Source organism: Ornithorhynchus anatinus, chromosome 18 (assembly GCF_004115215.2).
Source record: "Ornithorhynchus anatinus isolate Pmale09 chromosome 18, mOrnAna1.pri.v4, whole genome shotgun sequence".
NCBI lineage: Eukaryota > Metazoa > Chordata > Mammalia > Monotremata > Ornithorhynchidae > Ornithorhynchus > Ornithorhynchus anatinus.
In genome coordinates this window covers 25,448,973-25,465,900 of record NC_041745.1, presented here as the reverse complement: position 1 = coordinate 25,465,900, position 16,928 = coordinate 25,448,973, and the positions used below count along the sequence as shown (strand labels likewise).

General features: G+C 44.0%; 1 protein-coding gene and 1 non-coding gene across 3 annotated transcripts in view; one reads left to right on the top strand and one right to left on the bottom strand.

Moving 5' to 3' along the window:
• UVSSA (UV stimulated scaffold protein A) overlaps window positions 1–16,928 on the top strand; it is an 88,097-nt gene that overhangs the window by 55,241 nt on the left and 15,928 nt on the right. For both annotated transcript variants that reach the window (XM_029046433.2, XM_029046432.2), the window contains exons 9-12: window positions 6,366–6,543; window positions 8,363–8,515; window positions 13,626–13,809; window positions 15,987–16,098. In XM_029046433.2, the coding sequence (XP_028902266.1) occupies window positions 6,366–6,543; window positions 8,363–8,515; window positions 13,626–13,809; window positions 15,987–16,098 (627 nt within the window). The remainder of the gene's footprint in view (window positions 1–6,365; window positions 6,544–8,362; window positions 8,516–13,625; window positions 13,810–15,986; window positions 16,099–16,928) is intronic.
• LOC114805533 lies at window positions 713–850 on the bottom strand. Its single transcript, XR_003753505.1, has one exon. It is a non-coding gene; the product is annotated as a small nucleolar RNA SNORA7 (small nucleolar RNA).

Sequence of the window (16,928 nt, the reverse complement as noted above, 5' to 3'; positions counted from 1 at the left end):
TTTTATGGTATTTGTTAAGCGCTTACTGTGTGTCAAGCACGGATCTAAGCCCTGGGGTAGGTACAAGTTAATTAGGTTGGGCACAGTCCCTGCCTGCCTGGGACTCACAGTCTAAGTAGGAGAGAGAACAGGTATTGCATTCCCATTTTACAGTTGAGGAAACTAAGGCACAGAGAAGTTTTTTGCTGTGTGCCCAAGGTCACATAGCAGACAAGTGGCAGAGTCGAGTTTAGAACCAAGGTCCTCTGACTCCCAGGTCTGTGCTGTCTTCACTTTGCCACGCTGCTTCTCTACTGCCTAAACTCATCACAGCAGTGGAAACCGGAGAGATTCTTCAGGGATCTATATGATCAGTTTTTTCCTCTTCTTGAAGGTGGTGATTAAGGTGGCATCTCTGAAGTTTTGGGGGTATTCCCTCAGTTTTCCATAAACTCGTGGAACACCTATGTGTATGTCTCCCACTTGTGTCCTTAATCTTCCCATTTTGTCTTGTCATATGCTGTCGAGTCACCTCTGACCGTAGTGACTCCATGGACACATCTCCCCCAGAACGCCCCACTTCCATTTGCAATTGTTCTGGTAGTGTATCTATAGAGTTTTCATGGTAAAAAATACAGAAGTGGTTGACCATTGCCTTTTTCTATGCGTTAATCTCGAGTTCCCACCCTTGACTCTCTCTCATGTTGCTGCCAACCGGCGCAGGTGAGTTTTGACTTGTAACAGATTGCCTTCCACTCACTAGCCACTGTCCAAGCTAGGAATGGAATGGATATGCCTCTGCTTGATTCCCCCTCCTGTAGCTGAGACTGGTAGACTATTGGAAACCCTCCAGATGTGATCCTGAAAGGGTGAAGCTTCCCATATGTACCCCAAAAAATCCACATGTCCTAGTTGTTCTGTTCTTTCTAGTTTAGATTAGGATGACTAAGGAACTGAAGATTAAAAATGGGGGAGGAAATGTCAGCAGGTGGAGTAGAAATAGTGAGAAATTTCACAGGTCACAATTGCAGTCCTAAACAGGGCATATGCAATTAAATTCAGTTTTAGGTTATGAGGAAGTAGTAGTTCTTGGAACAAAAAGACTCCTTCAGAGTGTGAAGGATAGCTTTTGGGAGGAAGATATTTAACAGCAATGAAGAAACTGAAAAAATCCAAATTATTGCATTTGTTTTCAATACAACAGATGTGGTTGACAAAATGTTCTCCAGTCAACAGCGTGCATTCAACAGTATTTTTTGAGTTCCATTGTAAAGGGTACTGAGGGGAATTAAAGAGGAAAACTGAAGATTCTTTAAGTAGAAATAAATATTGAGTGAGGTAAGATCAACCCTCACAAGTCCTATTTCCGCTAAAATATTGCAAGGTCCTTTTCATTGATGAATTTATTCATTCAGTCATATTTATTGAGTGCTTACTGGATGTAGAGCACTGTACTAAGCACTTGGGAAAGTACAATACAGCAATAAAGAGAGACAACCCCTGCTCACAGTGAGCTCAGATTCTAGAAGGCGGGGAGACAGACATGAGTACAAATAAACGGACATCAGTATAAATAAAATTACACACATATATATATATATATATATATAAGTGCTGTGGGGTGGGGAGAGAGGGGAAGAGCAAAGGCAACAAGTCAGGGTGACGCAGAAGGGAGTGGAAGATGAGGAAAAGTGGGGCTTAGTCTGGAAAGTCCTTGTGGAGGAGATGTGGCTTCGATAAGGCTTTGAAGTGGGGAGAGTAATTGTCTGGCGGATATGAGGGAGGGCACTCTAGGCCAGAGGTAGGACTTGAGCCAGGGTTCGGCGGCGAGCCAGGTGAGATGGAGGCATAGTGAGAAGGTTAGCGGCACCAGAAGAGCAAAGTGTGCAGACTGGGTTATAGAAGGAGAAAAGGGAGGTGAGGTAGGAGGGGGCAAGGTGATGGAGTGCTTTAAAACCAATAGTGAGGAGTTTTTGTTTGATATGGAGGTGGATAGGCAACCGCTGGAGATTTTTGAGGAGGGGGGTGACATGCCCTGAACGTTTCTGTAGAAAGATAATCTGAGCAGCGGAGTGAAGTATGAACTGGAGTGGGGAGAGGCAGGTAGTTGAGAGGTCAGAAAGGAGGCTGGTGCAGTAATCTAGGCAGGATAGGATGAGTGATGGTATTAACGTGGTCATCATTGTGGACAACAAAGGTGACTGGGCTAGGTCCGCTGTCCTACGTGAAAAGCGGCTTGATCTAGTGGACAGAGCATGGGCCTGGGAGTTCAGAGGCCCTGGGTTCTAATTCCGACTCCCCCACTTACCTGCTAGGTGACCTTGGGTAAGTCACTTCACTTCTCCGGTCCTCAGTCCCCTCATCTGCAAAATGGGGATTCAATACCTCTTCTCCCTCCTACTTAGGGAGCCCCATGTGGGACTTGATGATCTTGATTCCAACTCTTTGTACACTTGGAACAGGGGCTTATCTCGTCTTGTGCTGTCTAGTCGTTGCCGACCCATAGCGACTCCAGGGACACATCTCTCCCAGACTGCCCCACCTCCATCCGCAGTCGTTCTGGTAGTGTATCCATAGAGTTTTCTTGGTAAAAGTACAGAAGCGATTTACACTGCCTCCTTCCACGCAGTGAACTTGAGTCTCCGCCCTCGACTCTCTCCCTTGCCGCTGCTGCCCAGCACGGGTGAGTTTTGACTCGTAGCAGATTGCCTTCCACTCGCTAGCCACTGCCCAAGCTAGGAATGGTTTTGCCTCTGCTTGACTCTCCTTCCTCTAGCCGAGATACTGGAAGCTCTCCAGGTGCCATCCTGAGAGAGTCGTGAGTGCTGAGGGAGTTATATATAAATAAGTTCTCAAGTGCTTAGGGTTGGCTGAAGGGATGATATGCCTCAGGGTGCTGGCTTTCACTTCTACCTTATGCCTTTACAAAAATTAGGCATCACATTTCATCAGTCTATGGTATTTAATTTTACCAACTCTGTTATGTTGCATTATTATTAATAATAATAATAATATTGAGTGCCTACTGTGTGCAAAGCACTGTAGTAAACACTTGGGAGATTACAGTATAACATCAGATACATTCCCTGCCCACAGTAACTCGCAGTCTAGAGGGGGACACAGATATTAATATAAATAAATTAATTAATGAAAGATATATACATATGTGCCAGGGGAAAGGGAGGGAGGACGAATGAAGGAGCAAGTATGAACTGCGCAGAAGGGAGTGGGAGAAGAGGAGATGATGGCTTGGTCAGTGAAGGCTTCCTGGAGGAGATGTGCCTTCAATCAGGCTTTGAAGTGGGTGAGAGCAATTATCTGATATTAGGAGGGAGGGAGTTCCAGGCCAGAGGTAGGATGTGGACGAGAGGTCGGCGGCGAGACAGACGAGATGGAGGTACAGTGAGCAGGTTAGCACCAGAGGAACGAAGTGTGTGGGCTGGGTTGTAGTAGGAGAGCAGGGAGGTAAGATAGGCGGGGCCAAAGTGGTTAAGGGCTTCATTCAGTTGTATTTCTGAGTGCTTACTTTGTGCAAAGCACTGTACTGTACGTCCCCTGCTCACAACAAACTTCTTCTCCCAAGTGCTTAGTACAGTGCTTTCACATACTATTAAGTGCTTATGGAGTGCAGAGCACTGTACTAAGCACTTGGGAGAATACAGTACAATAGAGTGGGTAGGCAAGTTCCCTGCCCACAGTGAGTTTACAGACATGGTTGCCTGTTTAACCCTGGGCGCCTTCCGTGGCAATATTGTTTCCAACAGGACCTGTTTGCAAGTGGCCACTCAGTCAATTCGTGCCATCCCCTTCCCCGGGCAAACTCTTTGCCTAAAACATACTATTGGATCTTCATTTTAGACCTCGTGACGGTTGTTTCTAAGCATCTGGGGAATCTTCTCTTGATGCTCACATAGCATCGTATGATGGCTTCTGCTTATTAATTATTACGAAACGGGAACTAGTAATACGTTCAGCTTAAGTGACGGCAACCTCTTGTTAGGGGCAATTATCGTTGATGAAGACATCGAGACATTAATCTTTGATGAAGCCACACAGCCTCAAGGAGAGAGCCCGAGTCTGGGAGTCAGGAGACGTGGGTTCGAATCCTAGCTCCACCATTTTTGGCATCTGCAAAATGGGCATTACAGAGCTTGTTTTTCCTCCCCCTTAGACTGTGAGTCCCAAGTGAGCCTGGTGTTGGATAGGGATTGTCTCTGTTGCCCAATTGCACTTTTCAAGCGCTTAGTACAGTGCTCTGCACATAGTAAGCGCTCAGTAAATACAATTGAATGAATAAGAGGTACCATGAAATGATGATAATGATGGTGAAGTATGCTTCCTGTGAAACAAAGCATTGTGCTAAGCACTAGGATAAATATAAATAATCAGATCGAACAGTCTCTGTCCCAGATGGGGAGCACAATCTAAAAGGTAATGAGAAAAGGTAAAATTCAAAATTAAAATGAAATATTAAATATGTTCTCATTTATTCTCTGTCTCCATTTTTTCAATTAAACTTAGGGGAATCAGAAGTAGTTAGATTTAGTCTAAATCCACATTGCTGAAGAAAGCAGTCCTCTTTTTTTTTTTCTCTTTCTCATTTCTTTCCCTGAATTTTCACTGAGGGGCTTTTATCTTCCCCTTAATCCCACCATTTCTGTCAGGACATAATCTCTTTCTCAAATTTACATTTTAATTACAAGGCCAGCTGAACTAGGTAAAATCAATAATGTCAGCATTCAGCAGCCTAACTTTCAGCTGAAACCCCAGCCTCTCTATTTCCTCCTATCGATTTATCTCTTGAACACCGTCTGCCTTATTGCTTCAGGCAAATAGGTGCCATTTGGTCAATTTAAACAAAAAAGGGGATTTGGTCCTTTTTATGATTCCTTCTAAAAGCAACTCCAAGGGTGAATTTGAACCTAGGTCCTGTAGCTGTGCGAGACCAGAGTCAAGGAATGGTGAGAGGCATAGAATTGTGAGCAACACATTTTGTTTCTTGTTTTTCCAAGAGTTCGGTAGTCTTTTGGAAAATGAATGCTACGGATGCCGAGGAATTCTATCTGCTGTAAGGATTTTTACTTTGAAAGTATGTCAGGAAGATTGATTTTCTACAACAATGTTAAAATGGTAGTTTATTTTATGCCTTAAGTATTTACCCTTCTTTAACACACTTACCCATCTTTTTAATGGTTGAAAACAACAAATCAATGAAAAAGTATATTTCATTCTTGTATCTGTTGGGAATTCTAATATTGATCTTTTGGTTGAGATTGGTATCTACCTAAATGTCACATTGTTCACTTATCAGTCTTGCTTTTCCACAGTATATATGTGTTCCTTTCAGCATTTGAGCATTAAACTGTATTGAGATAATATAAGAATTTGGGGAATTTGGTCAAGTTTTAGAAGTTAATTTGGATGTTGGGTATTTTGGTTGATTTTTGAGTGGGGATACTGAAAACTTTCTTTTTGAAATAACAAACCAGAATAACTTATATCCTGATACACTTGAGAAGCATTTGTACTTTATTACATTAGAGTTTAAGAATAAATACCTAGGGTTTTGTAAGTCTCAGCCCAATAGAATGATCTCAGTTATAAGTCTACTGCTGTCAAATCCTGTGAAACACAGTAAGAAATATTTTTTGCCCCATGTGACTGTAATGTGAATGTAATACTGATGTTGAAGTCGAGGAGCAGCATGGGTCTAGAGTCGGAGGATCTGGGTTCTAAACTCGGCTCTACCACGTGCCTACTGTGCGACCTTGGGCAAGTCATTTAACTTCTCTCTGCCTCAGTTTCCTCATCTATAAAATGGGGATTCAATACCTGTTCTCCCTCCTAGTTACTGTGAACCCCTTGTGGAACAGGGACGCCGTCCAACCTGATTAACTTGTATTTATACCAGCGCTTAGGACCGAGTTTGATACATGGTATAAAAAAAGGCATTGGACTCCTGCGACTCGGGATCCCTTGATGATGAAATGAGTCAGAAGGATCTGGGTTCTAATTGCGGCTCTGCCACATGTCAGCTGTGTGACTTTGGCCAAGTCACTTCACTTCTATGGGCTTAGTTCCCTCAAAGGGAAAATGGGGATAAAGCCTGTGAGCCCCATGTGGGACAGGGACCGTGTCCAACTCAGTTTGCTTGTTTCCACCCCAACTATTAAAACAGTATCTGGGCCACAGTAAGCACTTAACAAACACCACAATTATTAGTAGTAGTAGTAGTATTATAAAGAGGGATGCTGATCCTGGCTATCTGACAGTCTAACAGAGAGATTTGAAGGGGTGTAACTGTGATCTTTGAAATCCTCAAATTCATTTGGAAGAAAATGTGGAGGCATGCCAAGTGGCATTGTCATGTTATATGTATTTTTTAGGTTTGGAGCCCACAGTATCACCTCTGAACCCAGAGAAAGCCAAAGGAGTGAGATCACTGGGGCCGGGCCACTCACGGCAACCAAAACGGAACGAAGAGGAACTCGACCCAACCTGTGCCGCTGCGACCCTGAGGCTGATCAGAGATAAACTGCCCAAGTTACCTTCTCCGCCAACCAGGTCCTTCACCGCCTATTGGGTTTTCTGTAGAGATCTCGGTTTTGAGTCATTCTTACTTCTGAGAGTTGCACACCTAAAACCCTCACCCTTCAAAGAATCCGATTAGCCGATGAAGCCAAAAAAAAAATAGAAAAATGTTTCAAACCCAGTCGTGAAACAAGCCTAGTAATTAGAACTTGATATCTCAGTGATCTCTAAACCTCATTCATACTTTACCCTTTTCACAGAAGCTGTGGTTCAGAAAACTGTGCTAAAAGGTGCCAGGGAAGTGCTGTTGTTTTCAAGTGACTCGAGAGTGAGAATCCTGCTACTTTGTCAAATGTTTTTAACATTCTTTAGCAGAAATGCCTGCCTTGAGATTGCCATAGTGATATAAAATCACAATGAGCAATCATTTCGGGCCCTAAAGTTACAATCTCTAGGCTCTACTTAGACTGTGAGCCCCTTATGGGATAGGGATGGTGTCCAACCCAATTGGCTTGTTCCTACCCCAGTGTTTAGAACAGTGCTTGACCCATAGTAAGATTAACAAATAGCATAAAAAAAGAAAAAAAAAGTTAGGTTCTTTGGGAGAAGCATCTCTTCTTTCAGCCTGCCGGAGATTGTTTAGAGCACTGTAGTATAGTAAAAATAGCATTTATTGAGCACTTTCTGAGAGCAGGGCATTGTAATAAGTATCTGGAAAGGCCCAATAGAAACAATATTCTTGCTTCCTGCCCACAAGGAGCTTAAAATCTACTGGATTTAAAACTACCAATTATAAGAACAGAAGAGAGACTGAAGACTAAATAGGAAATTGAAAGAATATGCAAGTATGAAATAGAGAAGATCAGAATAAATCATTACAATTTCAGTGTTCAGTTAGGATATAAGGTGCTTCCTTATACACTCTCTGCCCATATTATTATGAGGGAGTAAACTTTGGCAGAAAGAAACTTGAGCTTACTGTCTTTTTGTCACACATTCTCAGAGTTGGCAGAAATTTCAGGACTGCCTCCAAGAACTTATTTTCACAACTATTGTGGCCAGTGGAGATATTGCTTATGACTCATTGTAGCTTGCTAATTGTGAACATGAACTCTTGATAGTGGAAAAATGAACTGAAGGGTTAATGCACAGTCTTACTAATGTTAAACTTTCCCCCCACTGAGGGAGGAGAAAGAGGAATTACGCCAGTATGGATTGCAAGGTTTCAGAGAGCAAAAATGGAAAGAGTGGTTTTTGAAAACACAACGACCAGGCATTGGCAACGAGCAATAGCATAACCAGTCGCTAAGGGGCCTCTGCCATGCTTCTTGCTAAGCTCCGATGGTGCTGGGCTGCAACTCCTCCCTTCGGTCATCAGTTTCAGGTCCAAGTCTTGTCCCGTGTTCTCGATGGGAGACTCCATCACTAAGATCATCACCCTCGGGATTTATTGCAGGTCAAGTGGGCTAACTGCTTTGGGGGGAGAACCGTAGAGGTGAAAAACACAAAGATGGATAAGTGAATAAATAAATCCTTAAATACATAAAAGAGTAAGAGTGCATGCTGAAGATTCCACCACTCCAAGATGCAAGCCGAGGTGGGGGTGGACGGGGAACAATTTGAAGCTGAATTCATTCCACGGTAAGTTTCCTTCTCTCGAAATAATTCCCCAGAATGTCCACGTGGATTTGAATTTCCACGAGGAGTCACGGTTGTCTTCGCTGCCGAAGTGCGAAAGTCCTGCTAATACTGAAAGAAGAGAAAAGCTTAGGAATTTATATTAGTGGGGCTATCTGCTAGATTCTTTTTGATGACTGTTGTTTTGCAGTGACATTTTATAATCTCTCTGTAGTGGCTCAGGAAACATGGCATCAGCTTCGGAGGGGGAACCCAGCAGCAAGTCCCAGAAGCTGGAGGAAGAACGAGCTAAAGCCCCAGTTATGCCTTTTGGAATAGATCTTTATTACTGGGGAGAGGAGCAGCCCACTGCTGGAAAGATTCTAAAGTAAGTACAAGTGCATTCAGAGTGAAAAATATAGGCAGAAAAAAAAACCTCCCAATTAAGGGATGATTCTGTGAGGAGGAGACATTTACTTGCTGTTTGTGACTACCCTGCGTTTCTCTGTATCTCAATTTCTCGAGGTCATGACCTAGGTGGGTAGCAGGGGATAAAGCAGGGGTTAACGGGCCTGGAGGACAGAGGACCTGGGTTCTAATCCTGGCTGCGCCACTTGTCCAGAATTTGTCAGGTTTTGGTGGAAAAAGAACAGAGAATACTTCCAGAGGACACATTAGGATAGGTCTTTCAGACTCTGCCTCAGGTCTCGGCCACTTCTGAAGCTTCTAACGATGCTGTATCATCAGCAGTAGTCACTGGGGTGGGGTCTCTTATATCCTTGGATAGCCTAGAGTTTGCGCTGAATTGGGTAGAGGTTTTCCCCAGTAATAATAATAATAAATGTGGTATTTGTTATTAAGTGCTTACTATGTGTCAAGCACTGTAATAATGATAATAATAATGATAATTGTGGTGTTTGTTAAGCACTTACCACGTGCCACGGACTGTACTAAGCACTGGGTTGGATCCAAGCAAATTGGGTTGGACATAGTCCCTGTCCCATGTGGGGCTCACAGTCTCAATCCCCATTTTACAGATGAGGTTACCGAGACACAACAGTCAAGTGGCGGAGCCAGAATTAGAATCCACGACCTTCTGACTCCCAGGCCCATGTTCTGTCCACTACAACATGCTAAAATGTACTAGGCGCTGAGATAGAAGCAAGATAATCAGGTCCCACATGGGGCTTACAGTCTAAATAGGAGGGAAAACAGGTACTGAATCCCCATTTTGCAGATAAGGTAATAATAATAATAATAATAATGGTATTTGTTAAGCTCTATGTGCCAAGCACTGTTCTAAGCACTGGGGTAGATACAAGGTAATCAGGTTGTCTCACATGGGGCTCCCAGTCTTAATCCCCATTTTACAGATGAGGAAACTGAAGCACAGAGAAGTTGTGACTTGCCCAAAGTCATACAGCTGACAAGTGGCAGAACCAAGATTAGAACCCATGACATCTGACTTCCAAGCCCTTGCTGTTTCCACTAAGCCACACTGCCTCTCAATAATAGTAATTAGGGTATTTGTTAAGTGCTTATTGTGTGCCAGGTGCTGTATTAAGCCCTGGGGTGAGTTCGAGTTAAGGGAAATGAGGCACAGAGAAGTTAAGTGACTTGCCCCAGGTCCCGCAGCAGGCAAGTAATAATAATAATGTTGGTATTTGTTAAGTGCTTACTATGTGCCGAGCACTGTTCTAAGCGCTGGGGTAGACACAGGGGAATCAGGTTGTCCCATGTGGGGCTCACAGAGTTAATCCCCATTTTACAGATGAGGGAACTGAGGCACAGAGAGGTGAAGTGACTTGCCCACAGTCACCCAGCTGACAGGTGGCAGAGCTGGGATTCGAACCCATGACCTCTGACTCCAAAGCCCGGGCTCTTTCCACTGAGCCACGCTGCTTCTAGTGGCAGTGCCAGGATTAGAACCCAGGTCCTCTGACTCACAGGATCGTGCTCTTTCCACTAGGCCACGCTGCTTCAGTGAACCATTGCTCTGCTGGTCCTTTTTCTCCTGCTCTTCGCCTCCCTTTGTTCCTCCCCCTGATACACACACCTCCCTCCCCAATCCCTATGAGTCCCGAGAAGTGTATCCTGTTGTATTACTCATAGACAAATTAAGTTCTCCAGGACTTAGTTTATTTAGCTTGGGTTTTTAGTGTTAAGGCATTTAAAAGAACCCCTCATAGATTCCTTTTCCAGGGAGCCCCCTGGCACCAATATTAGATTTTCCCTCATATTCCCCTCATCTGCTGAAATATTCCTGTGGGGTGTTCTTTCGTGATCCATATCCATCACACCATACGTTCTTCTTAATTTCTTCCACTCTGGGGAGTGATGATAAGGAATACTTGGCCATTCCAGCGCTCGGGTTTTGTTTTGTCCGAAGCGAGTTCTCCGAAGTCACTCTAGTTAAGTTTTCACTGAGACCTTAAGGAGCATTTGCCTGTGATACCATCCAAAGTATGGTAAGGCTTTATTTTACATTGCAAATAAATTATTCAAGTCATAAGTGAAATCAAAAGCATATTTCACTGCCTGTCTGCTTGGTGCTGTACTGTTTTATTTTTATGCTTCCCAATAAAATAGAGGGCACACTTTTGAACCTTAGAGCCTAAAAGTACAGAAATACCAATCTTACCAAAGATAATTTAAGAAACTGCACCCACACAACTGCTACGTTACTGGCTCTTGGTTAGAATTTACTCACTGATAAATTAGGATACGTATTTGTAATTGTTCTTAACCTATAATTAAAAGGTACTACTACCTAAAGTAGTGGAGCCTGTTAATATAGGGGGTCATTTGGGCCTTTATTCATTCATACAATCCTATTTATTGAGTGTGTACTGTCTGCAGAGCATTTTATAAAACTGATCCTATTCACGGACAGTTCCTTGACTCCTACAAACACGCTGATGAATACTGGAAGTTATTAAAATATCTAAAAGTGCATTAAAAGAAGCAATGTGGCCTGTTGGAAAAAGCCCAGGTCTGGGAGTCAGAAGACTTGGGTTCTGCTGTGTGACCTTGGGCAAGTCATTTGGCTTCTCGGTCCCTCAGTTTCCTCTTCTGTAGAATTGAGATGATACCTGTTTTCCCTCCTGCTTAGAATGTGAGCACCATGTGTCACAAGGACTGTCACTGATCTAATTAGCCTGTATCTATTCTTGGGTATAGTACAGTGCTTGGCACATGCTATCGTTATTATTACATTTTTTTAATCATCATCATCATCGTCAGCATTATTACCAGTATTATTACCGATTCCAGCATTTATCATATTCTGCCTTTGGAGAAGCCCCCCACATGGGATAGAGACTGTGTCTAACTCGATTTGCTTGTCTCCACCCCAGTGCTTAGTACAGTGCCTGGCACATAGTAAAAACTTAACAAATACCATTATTATTATTATGAAATGTACTTTGTTTGGTTCCCGGCCTACTCTGACTTTTAAAACCCAAAGACAGGTCAAGCAAAAGTCAACTCAGGCAAGGGCAGGAAACAAGAAATAGAAGAGGCAAATAGGCTGAGGCCAGAGTCAGGGCTGTCAGTCAAGCTAGGGACTCAGTCCGTCTCAGACACTTTCGGTAAAACCTTTCCAGACCGTTCGTGAGAGTCGCTGAGAGGTTGGTGAGTTTATCTGCAGCCGTTCAGGAGAAGTCACTGCATACAGAGGCCCCATGGATCAAATCCCATGATGGGCTGATTCCAGCCTGGGCTGGGAATGGTATTTTGCCCACCTCTGCCCAGATGAGCCTCAAGGACATGGCTGTTTTGTATTATCTGCTATTTTCTATGCCCTTTCTGGTCACTTGGATAATCAAAAGGACTGTAGGCTGAAAACAGAAATTTGGAATTTGGTGTCCCTCTTTGTTTCTTTTGCTGTTCAGGGTCAGACGACTCCCAAATAATAATGTCGGTATTTGTTAAGCGCTTACTGTGTGCAGGGCACTGTTCTAAGTGTTGAGGTAGATACAGGGTAATCAGGTTGTCCCACGTGAAGCTCACAGTCTCAATCCCTATTTTACAAATGAGGGAACTGAGGCACAGAGAAGTTAAGTGACTTGCCCAGTCACACAGCTGACAAGTGGCAAAGCTGGGATTCGAACCCATGACCTTTGGCTCCCAAGCCCGGGCTCTTTCCACTGAGCCACGCTGCTTTTCTGATTTTCCAGATCGGAGATCTGTCCCCACTAAGAACAAGAGGAGACTGTTCCCATCTAGACTGTGAACTTGTTGTGGGCAGGGAATGTGTCTGATGTTGTTATTGTTCTCTCCCAAGCGCTTAGTACACAGCTTTGCATACAGTAAGCGCTCAATAAATACCATTTACAAAAAATAAAGGAGTACCCCCACCCCCTTCACCCAATCTGCACCCAAGTCGTAGAACTGTTTACACTGCATGGAGACAGTAGGAGCTGAATGCCAAAATGTTTTTAAGTTCCTTGTGGGTAGATGTGTCTACCAACTCTGTTGTATTTTACTCTCCCAAATGCTTAGTACAGTGCTCTGCACACAGTAAGAACAGTAGAGCTCAGAGACTATACACAACCATCAAGGAGCTTCTCAGTTCAGGGACCCCGGCTGGAACTCGGAACATGACAAGATATTTGTTAAGCACTTACTATTAAGCCAGACACTGTATTAAGCGCTGGGATAGGAGGAGCAGCATGGTGTAGTGGAGAGGGCACGGGCCCGGGAGGCAGAAAATCATGGGTTCTAATCACTTCACTTCTCTGGGCCTCAGTTATCTCATCAGCAAAGTGGGGATTGAGACCGGGAACCCCCCGTGGGATAGGGATTGTGACCAACCCAATTGCTTGTATCCAACCCCGCACTTAGTACAGTGCCTGGCACATAGTAAGCACTTAACAAATACCACAATTATTATTAGATATAAGCTTCAGATTGAACTCTGTCTTTGTCCCAAATGGGGCTCACAGTCTTAATCCCCGTTTTACAGATGAGGTAACTGAGGCCCAGAGATTTCAAGTGACTCGCTCAAGGACACACACTGGACAAGTGGCAGAGCCAGGATTAGAGATCGGGTCCTTCTGACTCCCAGACCCACGCTCTGTCCAGTAGGCCATACTGCTTCTCTGCTGTAAAATTGAGAACAAATTTTCTCTCTCTCCGTCTCTCTCACACACACACATATACATATGCATATGTATATGAAGCAGCGTGGCTCAGTGGAAAGAGCCCGGGCTTGGGAGTCAGAGGTCATGGGTTCTAATCCCCGCTCTGCCACTTGTCAGCTGTGTGACCCTGGGCAAGTCGCTTAACTTCTCTGTGCCTCAGTTCCCTCATCTGTAAAATGGGAATGAATACGGTGAGCCCTGCGTGGGACCACCTAATTGCCCTGTACCTCCTCCAGCGCTTAGAACGGTGCTCGGCACATAGTAAGCGCTGAACAAATACCAACATTATTATTATTATCATATATACAGTTTTTTTGCATATGTACAAATCAATTTTTTTACTGATTTTTCCAGATTTAGTTCTCAACACCGGTTCTGGGCACCGAATGAGTTGGAGGAGGAAGTGGAAAGTACAGAAATAGCCGAGATGTTAAAAAGTCGCTACATCACCTTTGCCGGCAAGTTCGAACCCGTGAAGCACAAGTGTCGAGCGCCTATGCCCGGCGGGAGGCTTTGTGAGCGGCAGGACAGGTTTAAGGTGTGTCCCTGCATTCACTTGAATTCGGTGTCCTGGGTGTAAAAGATTGACTAAAGGTTAACCGCTCAGAGTAAAGACAAGCACTTCACTGAAAGCGGCACCTGGGGAGGTGAAGAGGAAATGCTGCTTAGAATTTCCTCCACATAGTGTCCTAGCGCCTTACAGGTAGGAAGAATTTTTCTAATGCATTGGTAAATTGTAATGAAAGGTCTGATGCGCTCGGGCTGTTTCAAATAGAGGTGTCTCTCACTACAATGCTCTTCATTTTGTGCTCTTTTGCGATGGTGCTATTTAATTTCAATGCTGATATTTCCTTAGTGCGTGCTCGCACTTGGCCATAACACTGTGGTTTGGTTTCTTGTGCAGAGTTCCTTTTGGTTCCACCACCTCACTGATTTCATGTCCTAGTGGAAAGAGCACAGAACTGGGCGTCAGGAGACCTGGGTTCTAATCACATACTAGCTGTGTGACTTTGGGCAAGTCATTTTACGTCTTCGGGGTCTCAGTTTCGTCACCTGTATAATCGGGATTAAATTACCTGCCCTCCCTCCCCCTTAGATTTTGAGCTCCATGTGGGACGGGGACTGTCTTCTATTCAGTTATCCAGTGTCTGTCACAGTGTTTGGCACATAATAAACACCTAACAAGTATTATTATTGCACTCTGTCTTCTTCCCTGACTTCTCAGCCTTTCAAATGTACACATATTTATGTACAATATATATTTGTATCTATCGACCTATATGCATACATACATATGTATATACAAGTATAATATATAAACATCAAATATGTATACATGTACATTTATTTTAATGATTTTGGTTAAATGCTTACTATGTGCCAGGCACTGTACTAAGTGTTGGGACAGATACAAGATAATCAGATTGGATACAGTCCGTCTTCCACATGGGGCTTACAATCTTCATCCCCATTTTACAGATGAGTAACTGAGGCACAGAGAATTTAATTGAGTTACTGAAGGTCACCCATCAGATAAGTGGCCAAACCTGAATTGGACCCCGGGCCCTCTGACTCCCAGGCTTATGCTTTTTCTACAAGGCAAGGCTGCTCTACTATTTGACCTGATTTGAGAAGCAGCGTGGCTCAGTGCCAAGAGCCCGGGCTTGGGAGTCAGAGCTCATGAGTTCTAATCCCGGCTCCGCCACTTGTCAGCTGTGTGACTGTGGGCAAGTCACTTTTCTGTGCCTCAGTTACCTCACCTGTAAAATGGGGATCAACTGTGAGCCTCACGTGGGACAACCTGATTACCCTGTATCTCCCCCCCCGCGCTTAGAACAGTGCTCGGCACATAGTAAGCGCTTAACACATACCAACATTATTATTAAATTCCCATTTTGAAAGCTGTTGGTTCTCTGTCAAATAAATGGTAGATATTCAGTTTGGTTAGGTCTTTAAAATGTGTATGTGTATTTGGGGGAAAGTAGACATTCCTTTGTCTTAACTAGAAATACGTGAATGCTAATATGTTTCACCTCTCTGAGTTAAAGACCCAGAAACTCAGCATATGCCCCAAAATAGCCACTGTTAACACCTCGGGAAGCTGAAATGGGCAGCCCAAAGTCTTAGAAATATGGCCTGAAGCCAGAAGGGAGAAGTGGAGTCTACAGTGTGGTGGATAGAGCTTGGGTCTGGGAGTCAGAGGGTCATGGGTCTAATCCCGTTTCCCCCACTTGTCTGCTGTGTGACCTTGGGCAAGTCACGTCACTTCTCTGGGCCTCAGTTACCTCATCTGTAAAATGGAGATTGGGACTTGGAGATGTGTGTTCAACCCAATTGGCTTGTATCCACCCCAGCGCTTAGTACAGTGCCTGGCACATAGTAAGTGCTTAACAGATACCATCATCATTATTATTATTGGTTGATTGGAAAGGCTGTGCTGTGATATCCTCTGTGCTGTTCTGCAGATCTGCTTTTCTAAAAGGTGATTTTAGTTGCTCTCTGAAACTTCTTGGTCCCACATTTTTGATTCCATCCTTGTTTATTCCATATTTCTCAAATGCCTAGTACAGAGCATCGTTCCAATAAATGTTACTAACTGGTAGTTCCTGAACTGGAAGGGTGAGTCATGTTCAGTGCAACTCACTGGATTCCAGCCTGAAAAGAAGCAAAATACTTTATTCCTCTAACCCAAGTTATTCTTTTCCCTTTTGACAGTGTCCATTCCATGGGAAGATAATTCCTCGGGATGAAACTGGGACTCCCACTGACCCAGAAGACAAAGCCAGAGAGGAAAAGAAGAAATTTGAGAAGCAGGCAGACCAGCCAGGTTGGTTTTATGGGGAAGAGGACTGAATTAGCAGCACGGCATAGTTGATAAAACATGCCACTTGTCTACTATGTGAACTTGGGCAAGTGACTTCACTTCTCTGGGCCTAAGTTCCCTCAAGTGGAAAATAGTAATAATGATGGTATTTGCTAAGCACTTACTATAATAATGTTGGTATTTGTTAAGCGCCTACTATGTGCGGAGCACTGTTCTAAGCACTGGGGTAGACACAGGGGAATCATGTTGTCCCACGTGGGGCTCACAATCTTAATCCCCATTTTACAGATGAGGTAACTGAGGCCCAGAGAAGTTAAGTGACTTTCCCACAGTCACACAGCTGACAAGTGGCAGAATCGGGATTCGAACCCATGACCTCTGACTCCAAAGCCCGTGCTCTTTCCACTGAGCCACGCTGCTTCTCTATGTGCCAAGCGCTAGGACGGATACAAGCAAATCGAGTGGGATACAGTCCCTGTCCCACATGAGGCTCACAGTGGCAATCCCCATTTGACAGATGAAGGAACTGAGGCCCAGAGAAGTGAAATGACTTGCCCCAGGTCAGAGGAAAATGGGGATTGAGACTGTGAGTCTCACGTAGGACAGGGACAGTGTCCAACCCGATGTGTTTGTCTCCCCCCCAGTGCTTAGTACAGTGCTTGGCACATAGCAAGCACATAACAAATGCTATTATTATTATTCATAATATAATAATAATAATAATAAACTCTGTGGGCTCTGGAAAACGAAGGATTCAGGAGGCTGGGGGCATACTCATTTAAAACAGTATCAGCCCCGGGAAGAAACCAGAAATCAAACTGAAAGTTGCACTT